At 38.3% G+C, this 20,909-nt stretch overlaps 1 protein-coding gene across 1 annotated transcript in view; it reads left to right on the top strand.

The window, feature by feature from the left end:
- LOC126458032 (uncharacterized) overlaps positions 1–17,626 on the top strand; it is a gene marked incomplete at its 5' end in the record, with an annotated part of 169,760 nt that extends 152,134 nt beyond the window's left edge. The window contains 5 exons of the mRNA XM_050094821.1: positions 403–557; positions 1,641–1,742; positions 4,340–5,808; positions 9,673–9,904; positions 14,816–17,626. Of these exons, the coding sequence (XP_049950778.1) occupies positions 403–557; positions 1,641–1,742; positions 4,340–5,808; positions 9,673–9,904; positions 14,816–15,907 (3,050 nt within the window). The remainder of the gene's footprint in view (positions 1–402; positions 558–1,640; positions 1,743–4,339; positions 5,809–9,672; positions 9,905–14,815) is intronic.
- Between the last annotated feature and the right edge of the window lie 3,283 nt (positions 17,627–20,909).

Genomic DNA, 20,909 nt, shown 5'->3' with positions numbered 1-20,909 from the left:
TGTTCATTTACTCTTAATACATGGCAAGAAGAATGAAGATATTATGAAAATGTTGAGATTTTATTCATATTTAAATATTTGTTTCTATATTTTTCTTATTCAAGCATTAAAAAAAGAGTTTTTGTTCTTCTGATTGTATATTTCTCCTTCTGCATTTTTTGAAACTCTACCTGTCACGTCTTTTCACTGGACTGCTATTATAATCCAGTTTAGGTATTTATTCTCTCCTATCTGATTGGTAATTTATTAGTCTTGCAAAAACTTACTAAAGAAAAGACATTACAAAGAAAGCTATTGTCACAGTGTTTTCATTCTTTCTCTCTGTGTTTAATCATGACATTATATAGAAACATGCTGAAGCAGCCTGTTTTTTCAGTTATTTAACATATTCTTTTATTTCAGATGAGATTATGGCAGATAAGAGTGCCCCAAAGAGACAGCATTCAGCCCCAGAATACCTAGAAAAGAGGAAGCAAGAAAATCGCCGTAAGTCAGAAACTGGATTGAGGTATCGGCTGCGCAGGAGTAGAAAATCTGACACTGGCCTCTCATCAGAGGTAAGGCAGTAGTATCCTGATGATAATGTTAATGAACATTCAGAAAGCTAGAATGCTAACAGTGTTATTGAAAATACAATAAAATATAAATCACAGTAAGAAATGCACAAATATAAAATTCCTAGTAGTAGCATAGAACTAACTTCTGATATTTTTGGAGCAGACAATGAAATGGGTATTTTTTATGTACTTTTGATAGTATATTAGTGTGTTAGACCTGATCCAGTCAATTTTGTAAGACCAGTATAGTATCAGAGATGGCATAATTCTTGACTGCTTAATTAATTTATTGTTTCAAGTATCTTGAGGACCATGCCATGTCCTGACCCATCACCAGGTGTCACCCTAACTCCAGCTTGCAAAAGCTTTTTCAGCTTTGATCAGATGAAGTGCTAGTTACTTCCATATGCTGGATTTAAATTATGCAAGAAAACACGTGTGACAGTTCTCTTGTTAACAGCATGATACAAGAGGGGAGAAAGGTGTCTTCCTTTTCTCCTCTCTACATTTCTTAAAAGTGGCTACCCTCTGATGATCTCCTGTAGACCTCATTGCACACCCATTTTCAGCAAACAGTTCCCCTGCCACATCAACATTCTGACCTTCCTTCCTTCTCTCTCTCTCTCTCTCTCTCTCTCTCTCTCTCTCTCTCTCTCTCTCTCTCTCCCCCCCTCTCTCTCTCCCCCCCTCTCTCTCTCCCCCCCCTCTCTCTCTCCCCCCCCCTCTCTCTCTCTCCCCCTCTCTCTCTCTCTCTCTCTCTCTCTCTCTCTCTCTCTCTCTCTCTCTCTCTCTCTCTCTCTCTCCCCCCCCTCTCCCTCTCTCCCTCTCTCTCTCTCTCTCTCTCTCTCTCTCTCTCTCTCTCTCTCTCTCTCTCTCTCTCTCCCTCCCCACCCCTCTCTCCCTCCCTCCCCCCTTTCTCTTTCTCCCTCCCCTTTTCCAAATACACAGTTTCCACTAATTTAGCTTTTGCTATGGTGTTTACACATTTGGAATTCATCCTTTTTTTACATGTGTATTCTTTTAAGTCATTTTTACAGTATCAATGAGATCATTATGTTTCATGTCACTGCTTTACAATTACAGGAACAAACTGATCAGCACCGAGGCCGTAGAGCATCAAGTAGCAGTCGTGATCGCAGTCAGAGTCGAGAAGGTCTACGTTCTGTCTCCCCTGCCAAAATTAAGGTAATATCACTTGCATACCTCATACACACAAATGCAAGGGTAAGCAACAGCTCATCTGTAGATAAATTCTGGGTGGCACATAGTTACTCTTAAAAACTGTGCCTTTCAAACTTCTACTCATCGTCTAATTTTACTCTTCTGAAACTAGATGAGCAGAAAATGTTAAAATTGGTGATTTTACATAATATCTTATTGTGTCGTTGCATAGCATTACATTCATATTCAGGTGAGCAATGACCTGACCACATTATTTATGTTGTTTACATCCTGGATTTTCCATTATTGTGTAATTGTGTAACTCACATATGTTCACAAAGAAAATAAAAACTATTGATTAAGTAAGAAAATAAAACTATTGATTAAGTGTGCATTAGGAGCACCTAATTGCACAACTCTTTTGAAGTTAATTTTCTTTCCAGTTCAAGCTTCAGAACAAAACTTTTCCATTGGAGTAGACTGTCCTCTGGAAAGAGAACTTTCCGAATGGATGAAGAAAATATAGGCAAAGCAGTGAAATCTGAGCTTGTCTCACTGCTTAGCTGAGAACTTCAGTCTGGCAGTTCTTGTTCCATACTTGTCAAGACTCCTTAGAGATTCAGTTGCATACCTTGTTTGATAAGTAGTAGGAAGTTATGGGGATAATGGCTTAGTCACAATCTAGATTTGGCTCCAGAACAAGTCTCACAGCATAGGCTATGAAAGGCAAAATCTGTCAGGGAGATTAAGAGATACTGGTTAATTCCTAGAATAAAGTAAAAACAACAACCAGTCACTGTTAATGATGCTGTTTATTATGAATGAAGAGTCCGCCCCAGTAGCTGAGTGGTCAGCGTGACGGATTGCCGTCCTCTGGGCCCGGGTTCGATTCCCGGCTGGGTCGGAGATTTTCTCCGCTCAGGGACTGGGTGTTGTGTTGTGTTCATCATCATTTCATCCCCATCCGGCGTGCAGGTCGCCCAATGTGGCGCCGACTGTAATAAGACCTGCGATATGGCGGCCGGACCTGCCCCGCGAGGGGCCTCCCGGCCAATGACGCCAAACGCTCATTTCCATTTCCATGAATGAAGAGCACCGTTACTGGTTTCAGACAGTTTAATCACTGGACATCTGGTCATGCTTCAAATTATATATACTTTATGTTGTACATGTAGTTTTCACTGATTTTTGTTGTGGCTGGCTGCTGTTCATACTTCACTGTAAGAATTAACCTGCACTTTCACATAGCCCCAGTCTCATCATGTTGACTTTTGGCAAAATAAGATTAAGAATCTATATTCTTGAGAGCTATTGCTATGCAAAAGTAAAGTAAGGAAATGCACAATGATCTGAAAACTCAGTATGAAGTATGCGTAGGAGGAAGTTGTGGGGATAATGGCTTAGTCACAATCTGGATTTGGCTCCAGAACAAGACTCTACAGCATAGGCTATGAAAGGCAAAATCTGTCAGGGAGATTGAGAGATACTGGTTAATTCCTAGAATAAAGTAAAAACAACAACCAGCCACTGTTAATGATGCTGTCAAGACTCCTGGCAGACTGGGGCAGGCAGTGTTGTCAGATGCAGTGCCTTCAATATGAAAGCTTCTGCCTTTGACCAACATTTCCACTTTTTTCTGAGAGACTTCTTTGTGCATCTCTCTCTCTCTCTCTCTCTCTCTCTCTCTCTCTCTCTCTCTCTCTCACATACAATCTCTCACTTTTCCTTCTCAGCAGTCTTTGATTGTTTCCTGATCTCTTTAACACTTCTATGCTATTACTTGGAAACTGGGTGAAAGGTAACTATGTGTCATATGAACAACCAACCTAACACTTTCATGAAAGACTCTTCTAAAATTCCCTTTTCAATCTAGTTGTGTGTGGTATCCAAATGCCTTACTTTCAATTGAACATATCACTGTTGTGTTGGAACTACTGTTTTGCCATTACGACTTTAACAATCTTTTAACATTACATGTGGTGTCAAATGATATCTGTCTCTGAACCATAGTGATGTGCCATAATTTCTCAGCATTCCTCATTACAGATTTCACTGGAATTTCTTTTTTCTTATGCTGCTGCAGCATCCACTTTCGAATGTCTCCAGAATGCCACTGACACACCATCTCTTGCACTATAAGTGACCTCTCAGTTAACATAAGCTCTATTTGATAATTTTTACTCAGTCTTGCACATGTCCAAATACACAGTTTGCCATCAAGACATTGTAGAGAGTCCTGAAAGTTAGAAAATCTTCAATCCCAGGAGTTTCATCATAATTGTATGCAGGGTCAATTTCATTTGGTCCCCAGTCCCTAATTCCTACAAAATACATCATAATAGTGATTCCATCACTGCTGGCATTACCTATCTTACCCTCCAACCTTCAGACTCTTACATATTTTATCTTTTCTTTCCTTTTTTCACTTTACTCATGTCTTGATAAAGTGTACAAATTTGACATTTCTTATTCTTTTTTGTCACTTTTGGCTGTGATGGGTAGTATCAGTATGTTGGTGTTCTTACTGTTAATTTTTTTAAATTTTTTATTTGCAAAAAGTGTGTGTGTGTGTATGTATGCTTTTTAACAAATTCACTTATTCAAATTTTTATTTATAACAGGAACGGTTCGGCAGTTGGAGGCGTAAGTCGGAACCTGGATGCTATTCTTCAGGCAGTCAAGCCTCCTCATCAAAGACAGATACACCAACAAAGCTCACAGTACCACAGAATACCAACATATCTATAGAGTCAACTGAAGACATTGGTGCTAGTAGGGAGGCTGTTAATGAAGATACATCAAAATCTCTTGAAGTTGTTGAGCAGACGTCACTTGATATAAGTGCTGAGAGTGAAAGCTGTGATAGGAAACTTGAGAATGTAGTAACGGATACTGATGTGCCATTTGATGATAAAGATGTAGTTACCAATGAAGAAGAAGCAAAAACCCTAGAGGAAATAGTGGGACAGTTACTAATGCAAAATCATGAATTTCAAAAAATCTTGAAAAAACAACAGAGGCATGTGAGTCTTCGACACCGTTACATGAGCTCTAATGGAACAACAAACCCAAAAGATGAGACAACAGATACAGAAAATGAAGATGATGGTATATACGAGACATTAGCTATCACTTCAACAGCTGCCAGCTCAAAGCCGACATCAGGACAGAGCTACAGAGCACATAGGCATGCTCACATGCGAGCTCTACGTAATGAACAAAAAAATATATCTTCATCAATAAGCAGCCGATCAAAACGTCAGAGCATGCATCTGCTTCAACTTGAAGCCAAAGATTCTCTTGGTTCTGATGCTGATTACGTTACTTTGAAATATGAAAGGGATACAAGCTGTGCTTTACGAGAGAGTGCGGGACAGCACACTACATTTCAGGCAAAACATGCAGTGACAGAAAGGACCATACCTAATAGTAGTAGTGAGAGGAGTCCATATCATACTTTCAGTGTTAATAACCTCAGGGTGGAAACTGATAAAACTGACAGTCATAAGTGCAAGCTCACACAAAGTTCTAGTTACTCTGCTGAAACTAAGGAGAAAGGAAACAGTTCTGGAAATTATGATAATCTACAACAGATATGGGAGAGTGTTAAAAGACAACAAGAAGAAATTCGAAGACTGGCAGAAAGTGAAGACACCAACAGAGAAACGAGTACACCAAATTTGCGTCGTACACAGTCATTTACATGCCAGGAGTCTCTTGGTGCAGAAAGGGATGACCTGCCAATAGAACCTTCATTTCTTCCAGCAAACTCAGAAATGTCAATTGATACTCTTAATATCCCAACACTTCCAGCAGTGTGGTTGAAACTACAAGGAGACCACCTAGCTACGCCAAATAAGAAATCGGGGTCACTGCCTCGCAGTTTCCAACTGAATCATGACAGCCCTAACCAGGCTGGAAATTTAAGTTCCTCAACCATGCAGAAATTTGGAAGGACTGAAAAAGACATTGGCAAGGGCAATTACAGAACTAGGCTGTTTGGTCGTGATGGTCGCAGCTGTCATCCAGACAGGCCCTTCACCATAGCATCAGACAAAGCTGCTGAAATAGACTTCGATGACATTGACAGGTAATAAAATTCAAGAGTTAATGTTTATACTATTATTAAACCATCAACATGCATCTCTTCCCAATGCATAAGTATTTCAAGATCTCCACTATTGCTACTCACCATAAAGACAACACTCAAGCTGTAGACAAACACAAGGAAAAGAGTGTTCAACATTTGAGCTTTCAGCCAAAGTCTTCTTCAGAAAGCAACCAAACCTCACACATGCATTACCACCGTCTGTGGCTGCTCTGGCCAGATCAAACATTTCGACAGCTGCCTTTCCTTCCACACCAAAAAATCCCTCCCATACAGCCCATACAGAGGCTGGGTCAACTGTGGAAGCAGCCATTTCTTATCCCAGCTCGGCTGCAATCTTTCCTCTGCTTTTTCTGTTGGTCCAGCTGTCCACTGGGATGAACGACTGCCTCCAAACTGTGGCCACAATTAAAGCTGACTGCTCTGTGGTACAACATGCAGCTGAACATAATATCTGCATCTACATATACATGGATACTCTGCAAATCACACTTAAATGCTTCACAAATGGTTCATCAACCCACCTTCACAATAATTCTCTGTTATTCCCATTTCAAATAGCACACAGAAAAACGAACCCCTATATCTTTCCATGTGAGCTTGGACTTCTCGTATTTTTCTACGATGATTGTTTCTCCCTGCATAGGTTGGCATCACCAAAATATTTTCACATTCAGAAGAGAAAGTTGGTGACTGAAATTTGATGATAAGATTCCACCGCAATGAAAATGCTCTTGTTTTAATAATGTCTAGCCCAGATCTTGTATCACGTCAGTAATACTCTCTCCCATATTTCTTGATAATAGAAAATGTGCTGCTCTTCTTTGAACTTTATTAACATACTCCATCAGTCGTATCTGGTAAGGATCCCACACTGTACAGCAGTACTCCAAAAGAAGATGGCAGTCTCCTTTGTACATCTGTTGCATCTTCTAAGTGTTCTGCCAATAAATCACAGTCTTTGGTTCGCCTTCCCCACAACATTTTCTATGTGTTCTATCCAATTTAAATTGTTCATAATTGTAATTTATAGGTAGTTAGTTGAATTTACGGCCTTTAGATTTGACTGATTTATCATGTAACTGAATTGTAATGAATTGCTTTTGGACTCATATGGATGACCTCAAGCTTTTCATTATTTATGGTCAATTGCTAATTTTTGCTCCATACAGATATATTTTCTAAATCATTTTGCAATTTGTTTTGATCTTCTGATGACTTTACTAGATGATAAATAACAGCATCATCTGCAAACAATCTAAGATGGCTGCTCATATTGTCTCCTGAATTGTTTGTATAGATAAGAAACAGCAGAAGGCTTATAATACTACCTTGGAGAATGCCAGAAATTGCTTTTGTTTTTCTTGATGATGTTCCATCAGTTACTACAAACTATAACCTCTCTGACAGGGAATAACAAATCCAGTCACATAACTGAGATGATATTCCATAAGCACACAATTTTATTACAAGTCGCTTGTGACGTGTGGCATCGAAAGCCTTCTGGAAATATAAAAACAATTTGAAATCCCTTGTCAATAACACTCAGCACTTTGTGTGAGTAAAGAGCTGGTTGTGTTTGACAAGGTGATATTTTGTAAATCTGTGTTGACTGTGTGTCAATAGACAGTTCCCTTCAAGGTAATTCATAATGTTCGAACACAATATATGTTCCAGAATCCTGCTGCATATTGATGATAATAATATGGGTCTGTGATTTAGTGCTTTTCTTGAATATTGGTGTGACCTGTGCAACTTCCCCATCTTGTGGTATGGATCTTGCACCAAGCGAGAGGTTGTGTGCTATCATGCAGAGAAGGCATCGATTGTATCTTACCACTAGCATACTTTACATATGGCCAGAATCTCTTTGGATTTTCTGCCAGGTTTTGAGACAAAGTTTTGTTGTAGAAACTATTATAAGCATCTTGTACTGAAGTCCACACTAAATTTTGAGCTTCTATAAAAGATCACCAATCTTATAGATTATGCATTCATTTAAATTTAGCATGCTTTTTTTTCAATGTCTCTTTAACGGTGTTCAGACCTGTTTTGTGTACCAATGGGGATCAGCTCCATCGTGTGTTAATTTTTTTGGTGTAAATCTCTCAGTTGCCGTCAAAACTATTTCTTTGAATTCAAGCCATGTCTGGTCTACATTTACCAGTACGTTGTTGCTGTGGAAGGAGCAGAGATTGTCTCTCAGGAAGGCATCAAGTGAGTTTTTATCTGCTTTTTCGAAAAGGTACATTTTTCATATTCAGTTGTGCTATGACAACTCTGTCTTCAGTAATCCCTGTATCCATTTTGATGCTCATTATTAGCTCAGGATTATTTGGGGCTAAGAGGTCAAATGTGTTTTCACAACTGTTTACTATCCAAGTGGACTTATGAACTAACTGCTCGAAATAATTTTCAGAGACTGCATTTAGTACAATTTCAGACAGTGTTTTATGTGTACCTCCAGATTTCAACAAGTATTTTTGCCAACAAATCGAGGATAAATTTGAGACTGAAGCCCTTTTTCTGTTTCCCCAAGACCCTCTAACCTGAAAAACCACCCAGTCCACACTACACAGCCCCTGCCACTCATATAGCTTCCTCCTGCATGTAGTGGTCTCCTGATCCATTTAGTGGAAGCCAAAACCCAACCACCCAATGGTGCAAGTCAAGGAATCTGCAGCCTATATGGTCATAGAACCGTCTGAGCCTTTGATTCAGACCCTCGATTCGGCTCTGTATCAGAGGTCTGCAATCAGTCGTATCGACTATGATGCAGATTGTGAGCTCTGCTTTCACAGTGCAAGCAAGACTGGCAGCCTTTATCATTTTTGAGAGCTTCTCAAAACCAGAGAGTATCTCTTTCCATCCAAAGCAACACACATCATTAGTACTGATATGAGCCACCATCTGCAGTTGGCTGCACCCTGCACCCTGCACTCTTCATGGCATCCAGAACGACCCGTTCCACGTCTGCAATGACTCCACCTGATATGTACACGGAGTGCAGATTGGCTTTCTTCTCCTCGTTAGCAGCCATGTCCCTAAGGGCCCTTTCACAACCTGGGCCACCTGGATTTTCCCCTCCACCATCAGTTTTTCTTCTTTGTACAGGTGGGAGTTATCACTGCAGAAGCTTCAACCTACAGTAACCTGCTGTCCCCACACACTCGACTCAATGGTTTCTGCCGTCTCTGTCCTATCACCTCCTCCCAATTAATGTCCCCTCACTATCATTGTGTGCTGCTGTCTGCCAACACACTCATTGGTCTTTTCCCCTCTCTGTCCCCCTACCTCCTATACAGACTCCCAATGCTACACCTGGCAGCCGTGTCCCACCACCATCTAATCCCCAAATGCTCCACCAAGCAGTGCTGACTTTTCTCCACCATCCTCACTCCCCCTACCCCTACCCTGCTATCACTCCCCCTTCCCCTCTCCACTCCAGACTGCTGCTTCCATTCAATGCTACACAGTCGCATTCTGGCCGGAGCAGCTGGAGATAGTGGTCATGTGTGTGAGGTGTGCTTGCTTGTATTTATGTGTGTGTTTTCCTTTCAGAAGAAGGCTTTGGCCAAAAGCTCAAATGTGTAACAGTCTTTTCATAGTGCCTGGCTGCAACTCGGTGTGTTGTCTTCACAGTGAATAGCAGTCCATCCATTTCGTAGTATTGTTGATGTTCTAATCCGGACTGTGCATTCTTTGAAGACCTACCATATACATCAGTTCTTATTGTTTTGAAGAGTTTTGTATCGTTAAATTTAAATATAATTCCTTATAAAACTTTATAATTGGTATAAAGTAGCCTCAGCAATTGTTTTACACATGATGTCCCTTTCTATATAGGTACATGGTCCGAAGTGGTTCTCATAGTGGCCGCCACAGATTTCCTGTAGGTGGTGACACAACAGAAGAAGATAGCACCACTGAGTATACAGCAACTCCTGATGCAAGCCTAGATAACCTGAATGTGCATCCTGAGTACAAGATATATAGACCAAGTGTATCCAAAGCAAGTCTTGGTCGAGTGTTAGGTCGGCTGTCTGGAAGGAGCAGTTCGGAAGCTCTTGAACTTGAGGTAAGTTACACTCTCTCAAGTGTGTCCTGTTAGAAGACATTGTCATCATTCATATCACTTTCATAATATACATCTTTGTTCACCCATCTTATAGAATGCTTACATTCGGAGAGTGAGTGTCATCTAAAAATATGTAAATACTGTTATGGCAGTATTGGCTCAGATGTGCCATGTGGTGTTCTTCTTCCATGCACATTGACCCCTTTTCTTGCAGAATTGTCATGTCATGTCATGTCATATATGTAGTTCTGGAGCGTAGGCAAGTGTAATTGATGTGCTTATAGTGTGATGTGACAATGAGAGGAGGGAGATGGTGATCCTCGGTGCCAGAACTTAGACTACTCTACTTGAGCAGCACCAAGGTAGCCACTGAGCTTAATGTCCCCAGCTGACAGATGGATTATTTGACAATAATGAGGGGTTTGGAACTTAATCCAGGACACTGGTGTAAAGACTGGTGATAAGAAACTTCCTGCTCGTTCCTTTTCTGACAGTGAAAACTTCATCTACAGGCAGGATTCGAACTGGCCTACTTTTGAGTTGAGGGCAACTCCAAAGGCATGTGTTAGTGGCCTCAACTACGGAGGCAGGTCAGAGTATCATCATATCACCATTAACAGGTTTATTCAAATATGAAAAGCTCTATTGCTGAAGGTTAAATACAGACTATAACATTGCAAATGCTGTGCTTCCTATAGTTCAAAGATTCAGTTATGTGCCAGCAACTGCCACTGTGAATGAATGGTGATCTGCAATTTAAATTAGCTGTACAAGATATGTAATGATGAGATATCTGGTGCTGTTGAATACAGCACCTTGAGATGATGTATGCGCACATGTAATGAGGAAATAATGTTGTCTGTCTTGTGTTGTAAAATCTGTTGATTGCAATTGAGAAATGGATGGAGTTCCTATTTCTGTATGTTTATAAGTGAATTGAACACAATTATGGGATTGGTTGAGAACAAAGCCATCTGGAGTACTATGTAGACTGGAACAACACCCAATTAAATATTTAAAAAAGATCAATTTGCAACAGTAAGGTGAAACACACTGAACTAAAGTTAAATCTGGAAAAGTGTGAGTAGACAAGAAAAAATGCTAAATAAACTTATGGGGAATAATGAAACATAACACTAAGAACTGGAGATAAAAGAAAAATGGTGCATTGTGGAGAGAGGTTGCAGTGGAAGAGATGAATATATGGTTATGGAGACCTGGTGATAGATAAGTGCTTTAATTTGAAAACTGTACCATTTGAAAATTTTTGAAAGTTTCTTATTGATATGCACTTTAGTGATTTTAAACATCCCTCTCAATTTCGTTGAGCATTTGCTACAGTTGAACTCATTGAAGAAAGTAGAGAATGATGAGTGTGACACATTTCAGTATGCTAAAAGTAAGGTTCATTTCAGAATATAATGTAATACAGTAATTAGTGTATTAGAGCATAACACCTTATGGAAAAAGAATGATGGTGTGTGGTAAGAGTGGCAGTTATCAGAATGAATGTCCGTGCTGATGTATATACACAGGGTGGTCTGAAAAGCTTCGAAGTGTGTTGCAGGGGAGGTTCTGCTGAGAGGTAATTGTTAAGAAAAAAATTTGATACATTGCACCATTTCTGATTTAATTAGCATTGACATTACCCAAACAAATCATTGCAACGGCAAATTCAAGCATTTACTTGTGTTAAAATACAGTAATGCACAAACATCTGTGGGTCTGTGAATTACATGTTCAAATTCTCATTACCAGTCAAAATGTGCCTTTTCTGGAAGCTAGGTGAGCAAAAGCAGTCTCAGTAGCCTGAGACTGCAGTCCTGTGTGTGAGTTTTGTTTGTGGAATGTGTATGTGTGTGTCTGTTGTCTAATTTTGATGATTACCATACTGTCTGAAAGATATTTGTGATAGTATTTTTATTATTGTGCCTATCAGTAAGTCAGTATCTCCACTATATGGTGAGCAGCAACTTTCCTTTTCATAATATTGTTACATTACATCCTGGATTTTCCATTGTTCAAAAGCTGCATTTGTTTGATATGAGGAAACCAAATGAAAAACACATTTGGCAAGTGTCTCTGGTCGGCTGCTTGAATTTGCATGTGCAATGACATGATTGGCTAATTTCAGTGCTAAAAACTCGGAAATGACGCAACGTAGGGAAGTTTTTTCCTTAATAATTGTCTCTTAGCTCAACCTCCACTGTGACACCCTCAGATACCATAAAGGAATATAGCACACTAATCAGATAAAATGCAGAGTCAAGTCAAAGAATTACTGTTGTAGGTCACCCTCTGTGGAGAAACTTTTCATGTTTTTAACATGCGTAATTAAAAATTGTAATCGGCTGACAGTTTGAAAACATTATGTGGGCTACACTGTAGTATACAGAACAGAGAAAACTTTCTATTGACGAAAAGAATGATATGGTATTCTGAATGGCGAACCACAAATGAAGTGTAAGCATGAATGACATTTCATGCATCATTGTTTCGAAACTGTACATGTATAAATGATAGCATACAAGTAATTTTTATTGTGGTGACCAGCATATGTCACATATGTCTGTAAGTACATGATAATTTGTTGAACCAGGAGAAAAAAATTCTATTGTCTTTTTTAACACCATTAATGCTAATCAGTCTGATAGCTACAGGGTATTTCACAATTCCGATTGCAGGCTTTTAGGGGTTGTAGAGGGGACTTAATAGATAAAGTTTTGATAAGGAATCCATGTCTGGAAATGTACCATTTGAATATAAAATAAATTTGAAGTTAGGATCTGTTTCAAATCTCTTTCTTCATGGTTCAAACACAAAGCGAGAAGTGGGCACAACCATCAGTTCCAATTGTACTTGTGACAATGACAAAGCCATTAAAACGTTTCCCATGTTATAGCCTCCTGTGTGTACAGCGTGAAGCAGACAATTTGAATGTGCTCAGATCTTCAGACCCTGTAATAGCCATTATGAAGCATCCTGTATATGAAGTAATAATAATATAATTTTGTGCGGCTCAGTGCACTGGTATGAGTCTTTATGCCATTTCAGTGACATACATGTTGTGAAGTTAATGAACATGTAGAATTGTATGTAGCTAATTATGAAGGAGTGTAGAAAATATATGAAGATAGCTGTTGTTTTGGAGCACTGGTTAATTATGTGATTTATGTGCAATATTCAGAGATGTGCTGTTGTGTTTGCATACAGATTAATTTATAAAAGAGTTCACTCAGATATTCACATATGTTAGAAGAAGAAAAACAATGGAAGAGACATGACATAACATTCATCAGAAGCTTTTCCCAAAATTTTAAGAATGAAGCTAATAATCGAACTGTCCATTACATGTTTTGTTAAGGTACTGTAGGAAAGATAGAGACCTCGTAGGAGGTACACATGTTGTGAGTGTAACAAGAGAGCAATTGGCTGATATTGTGAGAACTGCTATGTGACACAGCAGACAATGGCCTGCAGAGTAAGCACATAAACATAACATGTGGGGAAAATGTTGAGTTTATACTTAGTGACTATATTTATTATAACCACAAATATCTCAGATACTATCAATGAATTAAAACCCAAACATGAAATGAAGTCATTTTATAGTTTGCAACTGCTCATACATACCAGCTTTGTTATCCCCTCAATGATATGTTTACAGCAGTATCACTACCAACTCATCTTCCATGACTAATTCAATTAAATGTTTATCACATGTAGTCTCCTACCACCATATGCTTCTGCTGTGATACTGACATAACAAGTTTTATCAAAGAAAACATCTGCAACTTATGTCAGGTCAGGTATAAAGCAGTGCAAAATATCGTCTCTGACATGGGTACACAGTAGTTTTGCAATGAGTGGACACTAACAGGTTGCTTGTATGTACAGCTCACAGTATCTTATTGTAGAATGTGTCTGTAACAATCCTTCAGACCATTTAAATAAACACCCCCTGTATTATAAGCCCTTAAAAATATCACAGCAGTGTTGATTAGTGTGCTGTTACAATGCTCTCCTTTCCTCAAATATAACCTAAGAGTCATTGGGTAATAGTAAATAAATTCATGTTGGAACAAGTATATAGAGAAAGATCCTCATTAATGCACATCAGAGTTAGATTTACTAACAGTTGTTCTGTTATTTCATTGCACAATTTTTCTACTGATTTATATGCCTCATGGTACCAGAATTTCAGTAATAAACAAGTAGTGAGGCTCTTATAACAAAAAACCAAGGAATGCAACTGGAATATTAATGTAAACAACTTTTTTTGCAAGCTTTAAGCAGAACAGGTGGCAAACAGTTCTGAAAACAGCAAATCTTGATTTTTTTTTTAGCTTCTTCTTTTTCGTCTTTCAGAACCATTCTTATATGTGAACCTTTCCTTTCAGAAGATATAAATCATCATCATTTTATCTGATATAGTCTGTTTAACATGACTTACAGTAACCAAGCAATATGTCACAGCAAATACCAAGCTATAATAGTGTTCACATAATTGCTATAAATAAAAAATCAGATATGATAATCATAACTAAATTATAACTTCCAATCTATTAAACCAGTGCACTTCTGTTACAATAAAAGACACCTTTTTTGAGTGTTTAATGTGTTCCAGTTTTGAACTCACTAATATTAAACCATTTGCAGCAGAGCTCTGATTGGTAAAGTAAAACAATATGTATATTACATACTCAATACATATAATGGATATTTGTTCATTATTAAGAATTAGTCTTTTTAGGCAGACATGTGGTAACATTACCTAGCACAAGAAACTTACAGTTTTCACTGAAATTCTTTTGTCCTGCTAAGTAAAAGTTGTGCTAGAAGATGTAACAATTACCTGTGCCTTACTGAATCTTGGTTACTTTTCTTTTATAAAAAAATTCTCATTTTCAGGTTGAGCATGAGCGAGAGCAGCTTCTCCAGTGTGAAAGGCATGCAAGTCGACTCGTCTATGCTCTTGCCAGACAGTACAGCAAGACACTCAAGCAACGAATTCGTACTATTATGGGAGAAGATGCAGAAGACTGTGTGGCAACACCAGCTACTCCTGGAAATCGCTCTCCATCACCTGCACCAGTATCCAGGTCATCCAACCCACCCATTCTGCAAGCTATTTACAAACAGGGAAGCTCCAGCCTTGGTGCACGAATTGCACATTGCTCAGAATATGCAAATCCACGCCAACTTTATCCAAATATTCATCAGTCTAAGCCTGCTTCCTCAAATGGAAATGAGGGAAGGCCTGATTCTGTGTTGTCCGTTTCATCCAACTTCACGTCATCCAGTGATGGTGACAAAACTTCTGGCTTTGGAGGAAGTGTTGACACAGCTATCACTTCTCCTAGAATAGATTCAGAAGCTGTGAGGCTTGGAGAAATGCCATGTGTAAATATGAAGAGGGAATCTGATATGAGTTCAGAAAAGTCTGATGAGTTGCATCTGAGTGATGGCTCAGGTGATAGCTACTATGAACGTTCTTTTGAGGCAATTGAGTCATTTTTGGAGAATGAGGTGTTCAGAGACTCTGCTGTATTTAGTGATCATGAAGAACTCTGTGATAATGCAGCTGCATCTTCTACAAATAATGTACTTACTCCAGCCCCTACTCCAGTTCAAAAACCTGTGAAAATACCTCCTCCAGTTCCAGCAAAACCTGTCCGTCTCACACGCAAGAAAGCTGCTGTTCAGGATTGTAGAAATTCTAACACCACTCATTCTTCAACAACTAAATCTGCTGACAGTCCACAGGGAACAGACGCAATTCACAAATCAATTCAGGAACGCAGAAAAGAATTGGAACTTTGGCGTTCTGGTGGTACAGGGCCAGAAGACGAATGTGACACGAGCTCTCAACATTCAACTGCCTCAACTGTTATTGAAGTTAGTCCTGTGAGAAGTGTGGATGATGTGGAAGAAGCTCCTACACCCAAAGGATGGGTGAAACACATTGTTGGAAAACTTCAAGGTCAAGAAGAGTCACACTAAAAGGATTACCATATTAACAGCATGCAAAGCTCTCATTCTACATTCCATACATGTACAGAATACATTATGTATAGTGAATGTATAAAAATATTTGTTGTGGCACTTGGCTGATGGTTAGGGCTTTATTTCTTGCAGTTCTGCTTTAATGGCACAAATATATACTGCAGAATCAAAAAACTGTGATTATATGAAATTTTGGAATACTCGGTTACTATTCCAGTCACGTGAATTTCATGAATTAAGACTGATGGTTGATATGCAATTAGTCATTAATGGATTTCAATGTTTCATTCAGTTGTTCAGTGATCCTTATATTCTTTTGTGTGTTACTTGCAAATAAATATTTCTTGTGAGAAAACAAGCAATCATAGAAATAAGAATATAAGTTTTGTAATAGAACACAGCAACATACACTGCCTTATTTTTGTATTTAAGAGAAGGAACCAGACTCAGAATGGTGGTTGAAATCACTGATGTTCTTGTACAAATGACCTGAAAGTATATTTTAACATGAAAGCTGTTATCACAGGAAATTTAATAGAGCAGTTTTTAAAACATACTTATGATTCATTCTTCTTTGGATTTAAAATTTCTGCCCCCCATTATCCCCCCCCCCCCCCCCCCTGCCCCAATTGTTTTCCTAAGCCATGATGAGTCATTTGAAATTGGTTTTGGGAGAAGGCAATTTGTTGAAGTTTGGTGTGTTATCTCTCAGATATTAATGGAAAAAAAATGAGTATTTGTGCAATACTTAGGGTGAAAAATTTCTTTCTCTATATTGCATGAAGACTGTGTGACATGTAGCCTTATGTACTGTAATAATGATCATAAAAAATTTGTCCCTCCGAAATAAGCACACACAATATCATTAAACGTTCACATTGGTGCCAAAGTTGCCAATACAATTACAGAATTGTAGGAGTTCTGCAAATTACATTTCTTCCCTATTGAAGTTAACATGCTGTACTATTGAATGAGCATTTGTTGTCTTGAAATTACTGAAGAGCTGTTAATACATTTTTCAGTGAAACTGTGTCCTGTAAAAATGAAACAGTGTACTTTCTCAGTACTGTGTACTGCAATATTTAGTCATGAGGTAGTGCCTTTTTTATTGTAAGTTAGAAAATCTGTGTAAAATAAAATTTGTAGATTTTTAAGAATTTTGTGTAGATAAAACTAATATTTTGTGAAGTTGCTTTCAGTAATAGTATGCATGCATATTAACAATATAATTTCAATATGTGCATATATATTACATTTATATAAGGTATTTAAAAATTGTTGACAATAAAATAAATACCTCAAGTACTGTATTAATCCTGCTTAAATAATTTACAACAATACAATTCTTGTGATAAAGCAGGATCATGTACTAGTATTTGGGACCCCTGAGAAACATGGTGCTTACTGCCAAATGTATATTACCTTGTTATTTTATTATTGTACCTTTACATATAGAAAAGATATTCCTGTTTCACTGATAACAATTGTGTTCTGTAAATAGCTCACTTACAAACATATGAAGTTCATTGGGACAAGTGTAAATCACAGTTTGTAGATGACTGTCATATATTAGGTTGACAGTAGGGAGTGAAATTGAATTTCATATCTTTAAAACAATTTCTTGTACAAATCTACTTAAATTATAATGCAGTGAACTGTTTTTTTTTCTTTCCAAATAAATGAACTAAAGCCAATGTAAATTTGAAGACTATGAAATAAACTTTTATTGACAAAATAATAATTTTTTTCAAAGCAGTCGTGGGACTGAGGTATGTTTTGGGACTTTCATGTGAAGATATTATTGAGGTACCTGTTTTGAACCTGATATGGTTGTTTCCATTACTTAAGTAATAGATTCTTGTACAATTTGACACAGAAAAACAAGAACTTGTGAAATGCAAAGTGGTCACTGTGGACAAGGGACCTTGAGATGTAAACCATCTTGGCATTTAGTAATCGGGGATGAGTGGGATGGTCAACTGTATGCTTTTGCCAGAAAAATGTTGTACAAAAATGATGATAGTTTGGGAAGTCCACAGAAGGACTGCAGACATTTTTTTCAACTTAACAGCATCATGGTCAGGTTTCATTGAACCACACCATAAAAACTTGGAATAAAAGTTTTGGAGACACTTTATCTGCTGTAAAACAGAAACTAAACTGGATGATGAAGAAGTGAAGAAGATGGAGTGCACAGAATATCAAAGGTGCATAGGTTTCAGTCTTACAGAGCCCATGGCATTCAGTTCATGAGCAAGCAACTGGTGATTTGATTTGAGTTTTTATTGGTCCAGTTTTATCATACAGCACAAATTGTACAATTGATATTGGACAGGTCACAGATAAGTTACAATAATACATAGTATTAGCAAAATAGTAGGCCAATTGAAAACAGGTACCTATTACAATTAATTTGGTTACGTATTCAGAAATTCTATGGCAATGTGGCCAAAGAGATTTCACCAAATTCTCATTTTTATTTAAAATTTTCGTCATTACAAGCGGCAGAATATGCAACAAGAAAAGGAGATCGATTGACAGTTGTGATTAGAACTCTGTCAGCAAATTGTGACGAACATAAGGTAAACAGTTTTCTGGACAAGCTGAAGGTACCTGACAGGGCATATTTTCATCTAAGCAGAACTGGACAGACAGCAGCTTTAACAAAGTTCATGAATACCCTTTTCACACCAGCAAGATGATAGTGTAGCATGTAGTTTGATCAGTAGAGTCGTCATACATTACTTTTTTGAAAATGAAGAGCGGATCACAGTGACTGTCACTTCAGGTTGGTATGTTGAGATGTTGCCATTTTCATTGCACCTGCATTGAACAATATTCCACTTCACGAAACCTCATTTCAACGGGATGGTGCAACATTGCACACTGCAAGGCAATCAGTGCAGCTGTATGGATATTGTTTGGTAGCCAAGTCATCTCAAAATTTGCTAATGCTCTCTGTCCCCAAAGATCATCAGATTTACATGTTTGTGTTTTTTTTTCTTTTGGAGCTACCTTAAGAATTGGGTCTACATGACTCTGACAACAACACTGGATGATTTTTTTTTTAAAGGAACAGACTGCCATATTCCTGTTTTATTGTTTATATAAGTACAGCCAAGGTTTCGACCTTTTACACCATTCTCAAGTATTTGCTAAAAGCAAAAATTGCATAGAGTAAGAGCATGTAAAATTTCAAAAGATGTAAAATATCTTAAACAATGAATGTAAATTGGTGTATATTTGTGAAATATGTATTTGCATTTTATGTCTTTAACACATATCACAGGACACTTAACATGTTGTCAAGCTCAAAGCTGGCCATAAATGAAATGCTCGATGTAAAACCACCCTCTTGTAATAGATCAGCAAGTAATCATGGGAGTACATCATATTTAGTAAAAACAGGCTTACATTGGTAAATAAAAGATGAGGACATGACCTTAAAACATAATGATAATGAAATCAAAGAGTATGAGTACTAGAACAACTGAATATTAAAATGACAAAGTGTCATAGCTATATGGTTCAAAATGGTTCAAATGGCTCTGAGCACTATGGGACTTAACATCTGAGGTCATCAGTCCTCTAGAACTTAGAACTACTTAAACCTAACTAAGCTAAGGACATCACACACATCCATGCCCGAGGCAGGATTCAAACCTGCAGCCGTAGTGGTCGCGCAGTTACAGACTGAAGCGCCTAGAACCACTCGGCCACACCGGCCGGCCATAAATATCTTCAGACTATATACTGGGTAACAACTACTGAAATATTTGAAAAAAAAATGTAAATTAGTTACAAACTATGATATGCACGCTCTTTATTCAACATGTAAACATCACTAAAGATATTCAGATTTAGGTTATGACAAGTTCGATATGCCTGCCAGCATTGGTGATGATGTGGTGCAGACGAATAGTGGAATTCTGCTGCTGTCAATTGATGCTGTCAATGACCTCCTGAATGGCTGACTTCAGCTCGGCAGTGGTTTTGGGCTTATTGCTGTACACCTTGTCTTTAATATAGCACCACAAAAAGGAGTCACAGAAAATATGGCAGCCAATCGAGGCCCATGTCAGTGGTCTCTGGGTACCCCAGAGCCAGAATGTGGTCCCCAAAGTGCTTCTCCAGGACATTAAACACTGTCCTACTTTGATGGGATTGATCCCCATCTTGCATGAACCACATCTTGTTGAAATCAGGGTCACTTTGGATAATGGGAATGAAATCATCTTCCAAAACCTTCACGTACTCTTCAGTAGTCACTGTGCCATCAACGAAAATTGCATTGATTGTTCCATGACTGGACTTGTACACCACACAGTCAGACATTGAGGGTGAAGAGACATCTTGATCAGGAAACGTGAATTTTCCGTACTCCAAATGCACCAATTTTGTTTACTTTCACATGCAAATGGCCAACAACAACAACAAACTGTGTGTGCAGGCTCATACTAATTCCCATCATGGCCCATGGCCTACTGTGCAGTTTTAATGTTTTAACACAAACCGTTCAGAAGTTATAATGAGCATAGCATAGCACTGTGCGCAATCATCTTTGCAGTAACATCAGATGGCCAACAACTGTAAGTGAATCTACATTAAGTCGGATGAGGAACTAAAGTCTAAAAGGAACAAAACAAAATAAAATTCAAAGACAGTGAATCACATTTAAGAATATGGTTTGTACTATTGTAATACAAACTACAGAAGTTAACAATAGGAGTTAAAAACCTTGGGGGGGGGGGGGAGGAGGGAGGGGATAAATGGCTGCTGGCTGATGGAAGAGATACAGGAGTATAAATTGTTAAGCTGAGTCTTATAAAATTAAGAAAATTAAGATGGTTGGCAGTGTAATTGAGAGAGAGAGAGAGAGAGAGAGAGAGAGAGAGATGAGTTTGGAATCAGATGCAGGGGGAGAGGGGGGAGGGATGCCAATGTCAAAGGACAATAGCAAGATGGAGAACTGGGAAAAGCAATGTTAAGAGGTGGGTGT

This window comes from Schistocerca serialis, chromosome 2 (assembly GCF_023864345.2).
Source record: "Schistocerca serialis cubense isolate TAMUIC-IGC-003099 chromosome 2, iqSchSeri2.2, whole genome shotgun sequence".
NCBI classification, from domain to species: domain Eukaryota; kingdom Metazoa; phylum Arthropoda; class Insecta; order Orthoptera; family Acrididae; genus Schistocerca; species Schistocerca serialis.
The sequence above is the reverse complement of the archived record's forward strand: the minus strand, read 5'-3'. Positions and strand labels throughout refer to the sequence as shown.